This window comes from Kogia breviceps, chromosome 7 (assembly GCF_026419965.1).
Source record: "Kogia breviceps isolate mKogBre1 chromosome 7, mKogBre1 haplotype 1, whole genome shotgun sequence".
Taxonomy (NCBI): domain Eukaryota; kingdom Metazoa; phylum Chordata; class Mammalia; order Artiodactyla; family Physeteridae; genus Kogia; species Kogia breviceps.
In genome coordinates this window covers 55,713,903-55,726,581 of record NC_081316.1, presented here as the reverse complement: position 1 = coordinate 55,726,581, position 12,679 = coordinate 55,713,903, and the positions used below count along the sequence as shown (strand labels likewise).

The 12,679-nt window shown below is 35.5% G+C and overlaps 1 protein-coding gene across 12 annotated transcripts in view; it reads right to left on the bottom strand.

Moving 5' to 3' along the window:
• The window catches only part of DLG2 (discs large MAGUK scaffold protein 2), a 2,077,851-nt gene that overhangs the window by 1,759,743 nt on the left and 305,429 nt on the right, over positions 1-12,679 (bottom strand). For all 12 annotated transcript variants that reach the window (XM_067038359.1, XM_067038349.1, XM_067038350.1 and 9 more), the window contains one exon: positions 8,861-9,006. In XM_067038359.1, coding sequence (XP_066894460.1) covers positions 8,861-9,006 — 146 coding nt within the window. The remainder of the gene's footprint in view (positions 1-8,860; positions 9,007-12,679) is intronic.

Genomic DNA, 12,679 nt, shown 5'->3' with positions numbered 1-12,679 from the left:
TAGCTGACATATTTGTTGAAAGAATACTAATCATAAACTAAAGTCATTACATGTATATATCAATTCATGGAAAATCTTTATCCCTAAGAAAATCTACATATAGCAAGATCACGTAAATTGAATCATTTGAATATAAAAAAGCCCATAAAAGTAGACAACAAAGAGATATACAATAGAAAAATGAGAAAAGAATATGAATAAACTCACAGAAGAGCAGATTAAAATACCCAACAAACATATGAAACAATGCTCAAATTCACTAATAGTCTGGAAACAGGAATCTAAGTTAAAAATGAAGTATCACTAAGCTTATTAAACTGGCAAAAATTAAGAAGAGCAGTAACATCTATTTCTGGGATAGATATGAGATAAAATTGTACTGACATGCAGTGTCAGCAGAAATGTGAAAGGTGAAATCAGTCTGGCAACCCTTACTTAAATTAAAAATTTGCATACTCTTGAAGCCAGTAATACCACCCCTGAGAATCTATCCTATAGATATAAAAAGCATCAGTAAGTTTGAATGAACATGCAATCATTAGATTGCAGCACTATTCATAGTGGCAGAAAACTGGAAACAGTAAATTCCCATTAAGAGGGGACTGACTGAATTAATTATGATAGATTAAATATGAAATTATTCATCCATGAGAAGAATGAACTAAAGCTATACCAGACAACTTGAAGAAACATTCAAATAATATGAACATTTTCTGAGAAACAATTACTGTACAAAATTCTGTGTGTATATGTGTGTGCATGCTCCTGTATGGAGATATATATATATATATATATATATACACACACACACACACATATATATATATATATATCTCCAATATACATGTATATAGTTTATATATGAATACATATTATATGAGTGAAGAAAGATTAAACACATTAATCTGTACCTTGTATGTGAGGAGGGTAGAGCTAATGCAGCATAGGAAGGAAACAAGTAAAAGAAGAGACATGCAAAAATGAAAGTTTTAAAAAAAGAACATTTAGAATAAAAAGCATATATTTGATAATTTATACAAAATTAGGTATATGTTTGGGACTATGCATCTAGAAATTTACTAAAAATAATTTTTAAAAATTCAAAAAGAGAAAATATCAAAGCAATAAGAGGCTACAAAAAATATAGAATAGTTAACTAACTAATCCTGGAATGAGGAAGCACAAAGCAAAAAGAATTTTTAAAAAAAGGTGGTAAATTTTGTCACATAAAAATTTTAAATATTTTGAATGTCAAAAAGCACTATAGGGCTTCCCTGGTGGCGCAGTGGTTGGGAGTCCGCCTGCCGATGCAGGGGACACGGGTTCGTGCCCTGGTCCGGGAGGATCCCACATGCCGCGGAGCGGCTGGGCCCGTGAGCCATGGCCGCTGGGCCTGTGCGTCCGGAGCCTGTGCTCCGCAGCGGGAGAGGCCACAACAGTGAGAGGCCCGCATAACGAAAAAAAAAAAAAAAAAAAAGCACTATAAGCAAAATTAACAGTAATCCACACACTAAAAATATTGTAACAGTTATGACAAAAGGCATATTTCATAAATAAAATGCTCTTGCAAAACCAAAAAAATTCTAGCATCACTTAGAAAAATGGACAAAGCACTTGAATAAATCACAGAAGAAATATAAATAGCCAATAATCATAGGAAAATACAGTTCAGTCTCAATAATAAATATATAATTTCAACCTAAAGCATTAAGCAACAAATTTTGTCTATTAATATGACAAAATACTTTAAATAATTAACGCTACTAAGGGTATAGGTAGATATGCCTTTTCAAACACTGTTGGTAACACCTTTCCACAAAGCACTTTGACAATTTGTCACAAGAGTCTTAAAAATGTCAATATCCTTGGCCTCAGTAGTTTCATTTATAAAATCAACCTTAATGAAATAATTGAAAAAAGCAAAAGGGTGTATATACATGGATGACCATTACACATTGCTCAGAGCAGAAAACTGGAGACAGCCTCAATTCTGAATGGAGAACTGCTCAAGTAAGTTCCAAATGGTGGAATAAAATACAGCCATTAAAATATTTTCAAAAAAATATTTAACGACATGATATGGGTAAATAATATTAGTACTGCATTAAATTTATAAGTCATAAAAACACCCTACATGCTGTTGTCCCAATTTTATGTACATATATTTGCACAGAAAAAAAGACTGAAGAAGTCAAAATAATTACTTCTAGGTATTGAAATTAAGATGTTTTAATGCTTTTAAGTATTTTATAAACATCACATAGTTGGCATTTATGAATTAACACATTATTGTCACTATTAACTTTTTCTTCAAGGAATCAAGGTAATCATTAGACTCAGCCTTACTCAGTTTCCAAATCAATTCTGAGCAGGATGGAAAGTACATCAGAGGCCTCAATCTGAACAATTCAAAGATTTGGCAATCAAAGTGCCATTGATTAGCACTAGGATTCCATGTACCTTCCAAATCAGCTACACAACCCCAATTTTAACAGACTGTGTGTGTGTGTGTTACACGCACACATACTACCACCTGCCTTCAAAGTACTGACTGCCACTTAAAAACATCATTGATCAGCCCCTGCCTCCATATTAACCTCAGCTATGAAAATGAGACATACCTCAACTTCCCTTACTCCTTCGTAACTGTTAACCCCAACAGTAGTCTCCAAACTTTTGATTTTTATAGAGCAGTTTCTTATTAGTTATCTATTTCATACATATTAGTGTATATATGTCAATCCCAATCTCCCAATTCAACACACCACCACCACCACCCCCGGCCACTTTCCCCCCTTGGTGTCCATACGTTTGTTCTCTACATCTGTGTCTCAATTCCTGCCCTGCAAACTGGTTCATCTGTACCATTTTTCTAGGTTCCACATAGATTCGTTAATATATGATATTTGTTTTTATCTTTCTGACTTACTTCACTCCGTATGACAGTCTCTAGATGCATCCATGTCTCTACAAATGACCCAATTTCGTTCCTTTTTATGACTGAGTAATATCCCATTGTATATATGTACTACATCTTCTTTATCCATTTGTCTGTCGATGGGCATGGAGGTTGCTTCCATGACCTGGCTATTGTAAATACCACTGCAATGAACATTGGGGTGTATGTGTCATTTTGAATTATAGTTTTCTCTGGGTATATGCCCAGTAGTGGGATTACTGGGTCATATGGTAATTCTATTTTTAGTTTATCTATTTATATATCTCAACATAATAAAGGCCATATATGACAAACCCACAGCCAACATCATTCTCAATGGTGAAAAACTGAAAGCATTTTCTCTAAGATCAGGAACAAGACAAGGATGTCCACTCTCACCACTGTTATTCAACATAGTTTTGGAAGTCCTTGCCACGGCAATCAGAGAAGAAAAAGAAATATAAGGAATACAAATCGGAAAAGAAGAAGTAAAACTATCACTGTTTGCAGATGACATGATAGTATTCATAGAGAATGCTAAAGATGCCACCAGGAAACTTCTGGTGGCATCTGAGATAGGTTCCCTCTATGCCCACTTTCTGGAGAGTTTTTATCATAAATGAGTGTGGAATTTTGTCAAAAGATTTTTCTTCATCTATTGAGATGGTCATATGATTTTTCTTCTTCAATTTGTTAACATGATGTATCACACTGATTGATTTGTGTATACTGAAGAATGCTTGCATCCCTGGGATAAATCCCACTTGACCATGGTATATGATTCTTTTAATGTGTTGTTGGATTCTGTTTGCTAGTATTTTGTTGAGGTTTTTGCATTTATATTCATCAGTGATATTGGTCTATAATTGTCTTTTTCTGTAGTATCTTTGTCTGGTTTTGGTATCAGGGAGATGGTGGACTCATAGAATGAGTCTGGGAGTGTTCCTTCCTCTGCAATTTGTTGGAAGAGTGTTAGAAGGATGGGTATTAGCTCTTCTCTAAATGTTAGATAGAATTCACCTGTGAAGCCATCTGGTCCTGGACTTTTCTTTGTTGGAAGATTTTCAATTAGTTTCAATTTCATTACTTGTGATTGGTCTGCTTATATTCTCTATTTCTTCCTGGTTCAGTCTTGGAAGGTTATACCTTTCTAAGAATTTGTCCATTTCTTGCAGGTTGTCCATTTTATTGGTACAGAGTTGCTTGTAGCAGTCTCTTAGGATGCTGTGTATTTCTGTGCTCTCTGTTGGAACTTCTCCTTTTTCATTTCTAATTTTATTGATTTCAGTCCTCTCCCTCTTTTTCTTGATGAGTCTGGCTAATGGTTTATCAATTTTGTTTATATTCTCAAAGAACCAGCTTTTAGTTTTATTGATCTTTGCTATTTTCTTTGTTTCTATTTCATTTATTTCTGCTCTGATCTTTATGATTTCTCTCCTTCTACTAACTTTGGGTTTTGCTTGTTCTTCTTTCTCTAGTTCCTTTAGGTGTAAAGTCAGATTGTGTATTTGAGATGTTTGCTGTTTCTTGAGGTAGGATTGTGTTGCTAAAAACTTCCCTCTTAGAACTGCTTTTGCTGCATCTCATAGGTTTTGGATCATTGTGTTTTCATTGTCATTTGTCTAGGTATTTTTTGATTTCCTCTTTGATTTCTTCAGTGATCTCTTGATTATTTAATAACATGTTGTTCAGCCTCCATGTGTTTGTGTTTTTTACGTATTTTTCCCTGTAATTGATTTTTAATCTCATAGCGTTGTGGTCAGAAAAGATGCTTGATATGATTTCAGTTTTCTTAAATTTACTGAGGCTTGATTTCTGACCCAAGATGTGATCTATCCTGGAGAATGTTCTGTGCGCACTTGAGAAGAAAGTGTAATCTGCTGCTTTTGGATGGAATGTCCTATAAAAATCAATTAAATCTATCTGGTCTATTGTGTCATTTAAAGCTTGTGTTTCCTTAATAATTTTCTGTTTGGATGATCTGTCCATTGGTGTAAGTGAGGTGTTAAATTCCCCCACTATTACTGTGTTACTGTTGATTTCTTCTTTTAGAACTGTTAGCAGTTGCCATATGTATCGAGGTGCTCCTTTTTGGATTGATCCCTTGATCATTATGTAGTGTCCTTCCTTGTCTCTTTTATCATTATTTTAAAGTCTATTTTAACTGATATGAGTATTGCTATTGCAGCTTTCTTTTGATTTCCATTTGCATGGAATATCTTTCTGCATCCCCTCACTTTCAGTCTGTATGTGGCCCTAGATCTGAAGTGGGTCTCTTGTAGACACCATATGTATGGGTCTTGTTTTGGTATCCATTCAGTGCGCCTGTGTCTTGGTTGGAGCATTTGATCCATTCACGTTTAAGGTAATTATCGATATGTATGTTCCTATTACCATTTTCTTAATTGTTTTGGGTTTGTTTTTGTAGGCCCTTTTCTTCTCTTGTGTTTCCCACTTAGAGAAGTTCCTTTAGCATTTGTTGTAGAGCTTGTTTCGTGGTGCTGAATTCTCTTAGCTTTTGCTTGTATGTAAAGCTTTTGATTTCTCCATCAAATCTGAATGAGATCCTTGCGGTGTAGAGTAATCTTGGTTGTAGGTTTTTCCCTTTCATCACTCTAAATATATCATGCCACTCCCTCTGGCTTGTAGAGTTTCTGCTGAGAAATCAGGTGTTAACCTTATGTGAGTTCCCTTATGTTATTTGTCATTTTTCCCTTTCAATAATTTTTCTTTGTCTTTAATCTTTGCCAATTTGATTGCTGTGTGTCTTGGTGTGTTTCTCCTTGGGTTTATCCTGTATGGGACTCTCTGTGCTTCCTGGACTTGGGTGGCTATTTCCTTTCCCATGTTAGGGAAGTTTTCGACTCTAATCTCTTCAAACATTTTCTCAGGTCCTTTCTCTTTCTCTTCTCTTTCTGGGACCCCTATAATGCAAATGTTGTTGTGTTTAATGTTGTCCCAGAGATCTCTTAGGCTGTCTTCATTTCTTTTCATTCTTTATTCTGTTCTGTGGCAGTGAATTCCACCATTCTGTCTTCCAGATCACTTATCTGTTCTTCTGCCTCAGTTATTCTGCTACTGATTCCTTCTAGTGTATTTTTCATTTCAGTTATTCTTTGTTCATCTCTGTTTGTTTGTTCTTTAATTCTTCTAGGTCTTTGGTAAACATTTCTTGCATCTTCTTGATGTTTGCCTCCATTCCTTTTCTGAGGTCCTGGATCATCTTCACTATCATTACTCTGAATTCTTTTTCTGGTAGGTTGCCTATCTCTACTTCATTTAGTTGTTTTTCTGGGGTTTTGTCTTGTTCCTTAATGTGGGACATAGCCCTTGGCCTTTTCATCTCACCTATCTTTCTGTGAATGTGGTTTTTGGTCCACAGGCAGCAGGACTGTAGTTCTTCTTGCTTCTGCTGTCTGCCCTCTGGTGGATGAGGCTATCCAAGAGGCCTTGTGTAAGTTTCCTGATGGGAGGGATAGGTGGTGGGTAGAGCTGGCTGTTGCTCTGGTGGGAAGAGCTCAGTAAAACTTTAATCCTCTTGTGTGCAAATGGGTGGGGCTGGGTTCCCTCCCTGTTGGTTGTTTGGCCTGAGGTGACCCAACACTGGATCCTACCCAGGCTCTTTGGTGGGGTTAATGGTGGACTCTGGGATGGCTCATGCCAAGGAGTACTTCTCAGAACTTCTGCTGCCAGTGTCCTTGTCCTCACTGTGAGACACAGCCACCCCCCGCCTCTGCAGGAAACCCTCCAACCCTAGCAGGTAGGTTGATTCACTCTCCTATGGGGTCACTGCTCTTTCCCTTGGGTCCCGATGCGCACATTACTTTTTGTGTGCCATCCAAGAGTGAAGTCTCTATTTCCCCCAGTCCTGTCAAAGTCTGTCTCATTGTGGCTTCTCCTTTGTCTTTCGATGTGGGGTATCTTTTTTAGTGAGTTCCAGTGTCTTCCTGTTGATGATTGTTCAGCAGTTAGGTGCGATTCCAGTGCTCTCACAAGAGGGAGTAAGGGCTCATCCTTCTACTCCACCATCTTGCGAGATGTCTCCCTAATAGCTTCATATTTATTTTTAAATATACACATATTACTGTTATATGTTATAAATAACTAAATATATGTTATAAATTACCTAAATATAAAAGATTATAAAGAATGTGATAAAAAGCAATATAAATGGAAGTTCTATTATTTTGTTCCTATACCCCAATGAATCGTTTTATTTGCCCCAGTATATATGGCTCTTCTACAGACACCACAGCCTTAGACCACACTCTCCAATCCCACTATCCATCTCCTTCCCCCACTGCATCAGAAGCATGTTCTGAAATTCAAGAATGCCTTATTTTGTGTTGGCCAAAAAATGCCTTCAGTTTTTAAGTAAAAATAAAAGACATATTTTTCATTTTTGCCAAGAACTTTATTGAACAATGTATTCAACCTTTTGTTCCACTACATTCTGCCAGTTTTCAGGCAACTTCATAATTCCAATTTCCCAAAACTTTTTAAATTTTTCAGCAAAGAACTGTTCCAGGTGCCTTTTACAACCTTCCAGAAAATTGAAATTTTTTTTCCATTAAGAGAATTTTGTAAAGACCGAAATAAATGGAAATTTGAAGGTGCAATGTCTGGTGAATATGGTGGATGAATCAGAACTTCCCAGCCAAGCTGTAAGTTTTTGCTTGGTCATCAAAGAAACATGCGGTCTTGCATTATCCTGATGGAAGATTATGTGTTTTCTATTGACTAATTTCAGACACTTTTCGCTGAGTGCTGCTTTCAGTTGGTCTATTTGGGAGCAGTACTTGTTGGAATTAATTGTTTGGTTTTCTGGAAGGAGCTCATCGTAGAGGACTCCCTTCCAATCCCACCATATACACAACATCACCTTCTTTAGATGAAGACCGGCCTTTGGCGTGGTTGGTGGTGGTTCATTTCACTTGCCCCACGATCTCTTCCATTCCACATTATTGTACAGTATCCACTTTTCATTGCCCATCACAATTTGTTTTAAAAACAGAACATTTTAATTACGTTTAAGTAGAGAATCAGTGAAGAGGTTTTTTTTCCCTTTACTTATGTGGAACCCAAACGTCAATGCAATGAACATAACCAAGCTGGTACAAAATAATTTTCAACACTTGATTTGTATATTTTGAGTATGTTGGCTAACTCCCATGTGGTATAACATTGATTGGTCTCAATTTGATCACTATCAACTTCAACTGGTCTACCTGACTGTGGGGCATCATCCACAGAGAAATATCCAGCACAAAATTTGCAAACTACTTTTGCCATATTTGATCAGTCACAGCACCTTCTCCATACACTGCACAAATCTTTTTTTGCGTTTCAGTTGCATTTTTACCTTTCTTGAAATAATAAAGCATAATATGCCAAAAATGTTGCTTTTTTCTTCCATATTGAATATTAAAATGGCTAAACAAAAATTCACCCATTTTGATAAGTCTTTATAATGCACACTGATATGACAGCTGTCACATACAATCTAACAAAATTGTTTCGAATGAAGTTAAAGACAGCTAACTGCTACTAGAGTCATCTTACAGAAAAAACTGAATGAAACTTTTGGCCCACCCAATACTTGAGTCAGCTCAAACTATGACAGTATTCATAACAGAACTCACTTATATAATATGAAAAACCATGTCCTTCCTACGCTTATTTTATCTTTTGGCAAAATCTGGATTTTCAAGTGTAAATATTATATACAGCATGGTATGTAATATTGGCAGTATGGTATGTAACTAAGTTTCTGTTATTATTGTTCACATTTGTTGATAATGATTACTAATACTGCAACAACTACCACTACTAACAACTACTACTTCTTTACTGGTTTAAATAATTTTGGTATTTACTGGTATAAATAAATATTTAGTAATTTCAAAAATTTCAGTAATATACCTCTACAGACTCTTGAAGGTTATCATGGCATGGAGCAAGAAGTGATGTCTTCTCCCATTTCTGTGCAACTTGATTGGCTTCTTCTACCTTCTGCTCACAACTTTTTTGAGAATTTAGCAATGTCATCTCATAAAATTCTTGAATATCTGTAAAGAAATACAAGGGAAAAATCAAAATGTCATATACCACTTCACAGATAGCTTCTCCATGTACATGTATATGGAAAATTTTGCTGATTAAAAAAACTACATAAATATGTATTCAAAGAAAAACAACAAAAATAGAGGAAATCCTAAAAATTGCATTTTTACCTGCATGAAAATTCTTATAGCAACTTTATTCAGAACTGCAAAAATGGGAAGAAATCAAAATATTCTTCAATTAGTGAAGTTTGGATAAACAAACTGTAGTAAATTCATTTAATGTAATACTATTCAGCAATAAGAATGAATGAGTTATCAAACCATGTAAAAACATGGATGAATCTTAAATATATATTGCTAAGTTTAAAAGTGCCAGGCATGGAGCTGGGCTATATATTGTATGATTCCACTTATATAATTTGTGGAAAAAGCAAAGCTAAAGAGACAATTAAATGGTCAGTGATTTCTAGAGGCTCTGGGAGAGGAGAGGAGGGTTGAATAGGTAAAGCACAGGGTGATGAAAACATTCTGTAATAATACTGTAATGGTGGGCACCTAACAAGAAGCATTTGTCAAAACCCAAAGAATTTTACAGCACAAAGAGTGAATCAAATGCATGCAAGCTTAAAAAATCATTTAGGAGGTCAGGGAATCCCAAGATGTGCAGACTGTGACAAAAGAATCTAACTATATTACAAATGAATGAAATAACCTCACTGAAGGCAGTAGGAGAAAGAGTTGATAACCTAAAAATGAGTAGAGACTGTAAAACCAAAAACAAAGAAACTACACAAAAGCATCCTAGTCTATACTCTAGTTGGTAAATTTGTTTCTCATGGAATCCAAGTCAACAACTGTGAAGCCACTGTACATATATAACTAGAACTGAACAGTTAAATAAATAGATGGTAGATAGTGGGAGGCAGGTTGCTCACTGTTGGAGTAGGAAGTTACAAAAAAGAAAGTGGGTGGGGTGTCGTACTAGACTGATTCATATGATTTTGGATTAGATTTGAAGACAACATTACGAACTCCTGTTTGGCTTAACAGAGATATGAATAGATACATATAGAAATACTTACAAATATGCATACACACAGGTTAGTATAAACACATATATTCCCTACATCTGTCTGCTGAAAGGGCCTACAAGTAATGACTTTGGCCTCTATACAGCCTTCTCCACCAAATGGTAGAGGGTAATGAATAAGTACAGTTGATATTAGCTTAGAATTGGGGGTATCTATATGAATTCAAAAGTTGTGGAAGGAAGGAAGGGAGGGAGGAAGGGAGGAAGGAAGGAAGCCCAGAGATAAACCCATGCACATATGGTCACCTTATTTTTGATAAAGGAAGAAAGAATATACAATGGAGAAAAGAGCCACTTCAATAAGTGGTGCTGGGGAAACTGGACAGCTACATGTAAAAGAATGAAATTAAAACACTCCCTAACACCATACACAAAAATAAACTCAAAATGGATTAAAGACCTAAATGTAAGGCCAGACACTATAAAACTCTTAGTGGAAAACATAGGCAGAACATTCTATGACACAAATCACAGCAAGATCCATTTTCACCCACCTCCTAGAGAAATGGAAATAAAAACAAAAATAAACAAATGGGACCTAATGAAACTTAAAAGCTTTTGCACAGCAAAGGACACCATAAATAAGATGAAAAGACAACTCTAAGAATGGGAGAAAATATTTACAAATGAATCAACAGACAAAGGATTAATCTCCAAAATATACAAGCAGTTCATGCAGCTCAATATCAAAAAAACAAACAACCCAATCCAAAAATGGGCGAAGATCTAAATAGTCATTTCTCCAAAGAAGATATACAGATTACCAACAAACACATGAAAGGATGCTCAACATCACTAATCATAAGAGAAATGCAAATCAAAACTACAATGAGGCATCACCTCACACTGGTCAGAATGGCCATCATCAAAAAATCTACAAACAATAAATTCTGGAGAGGGTGTGGAGAAAAGGGAACTCTCTTGCACTGTTGGTGGGAATGTAAATTGATACAGCCACTATGGAGAACAGTATGCAGGTTTCTTAAAAAACTAAAACTAGAACTACCATATGACCCAGCAACCCCACTACTGGGCATATACCCTGAGAAAACCATAATTCAAAAAGAGTCATGTACCACAATGTTCACTACAGCTGTATTTACAAGAGCTAGGACATGGAAGCAACCTAAGCATCCATCGACAGATTAATGGATAAAGAAGATGTGGCACATATATACAATGGAATATTACTCAGCCATAAAAAGACAGGAAACTGAGTTATTTGTAGTGAGGTGGATGGACCTAGAGACTGTCATACAGAGTGAAGTAAGTCAGAAAGAGAAAAACAAATACTGTGTGCTAATACATTTATGTGGAATCTAAAAACAAATGGTTCTGATGAACCTAGGAGCAGGATGGGAATAAAGACACAGATGCAGAGAATGGACTTGAGGACATGGGGAGGGGGAAGGGTAAGCTGGAACAAAGTAAGAGAGTGGTATGGACGTATATACACTACCAAATGTAAAACAGATAGCTAGTGGGAAGCAGCCACATAGCACAGGGAGATCAGCTCAGCGCTTTGTGACCACCTAGAGGGGTGGGATAGGGAGGGTGGTACAGAGACGCACAAGGAAGGAGATATGGGGATATAGGTATACGTATAGCTGATTCACATTGTTATAAAGCATAAACTAACACACCATTGTAAAGCAATTATACTCCAATAAAGATGTTTAAAAAACTTTTTAATTTAAAAAAAGAACCCTAAAAAAAAAACAACACAGAACTTATATGAAAGAGCAACCAATGATGGCCAAAACTGGAGCAATTTGCACAAATATGTATATAACATAGGATTGGATTATACCCAAAGTATTAAATAAATATCCAAGAATTTATATTGGTATGAATGAATGGATTAATTAATTAATTAAAATGTGTCATTATTTATTTTAGAAAACTCAATGGATGGGTTAAACAGTAGATTAGACAAAGCAGAACTGGAAAAGAAATTACCCAGAATGTAAAAGAGGATAGATAAGAAGGTCCATTATTTTTCTGATAGATGTCTACAAGCAAAAATATGATAAATAACAAGCAATATTTAAAGGGATATGGATAAAATTTTTTAGAATTTATAAAAATGTGGATTCTCAGGTCCTGAAAGTAACAGTTTATAAAAAAGAGAATAAATAAAACCTATGCCTAGGAATAGACATAGCATAATTAGCAGAATACCAAAGACAAAGCAAAGTCCTTAACTGCAAACACAGAGAAAAGATCAATCAGACGTCTCAGTAGCAAAAATGGAAGCTAGGTGACAGAGCAACTTCAAAATTTCTAGAGAAAATAACTATTACCATAGAATTGCCTTCCTTGGCAAATCATATATCTTATTTTTTTTAAGTTTGCATCTAGAATATATAAAGAACTCTCAAAACACAAAGAAGCCAAAGAATCCAACAGAAAAATGGGCAAAGTACTGAAGAGGCACTTCACCAAAGAAAATAAAAGGTGGCAAATAAGCACATGAAAAGATATTCAACTAATCATTAGGGAAAGCAAAATATAAAACCACAATGAAATACTAATACATATTTACTACATATTTATTAGAATGGCTAAAATGATAAAAATTGATCA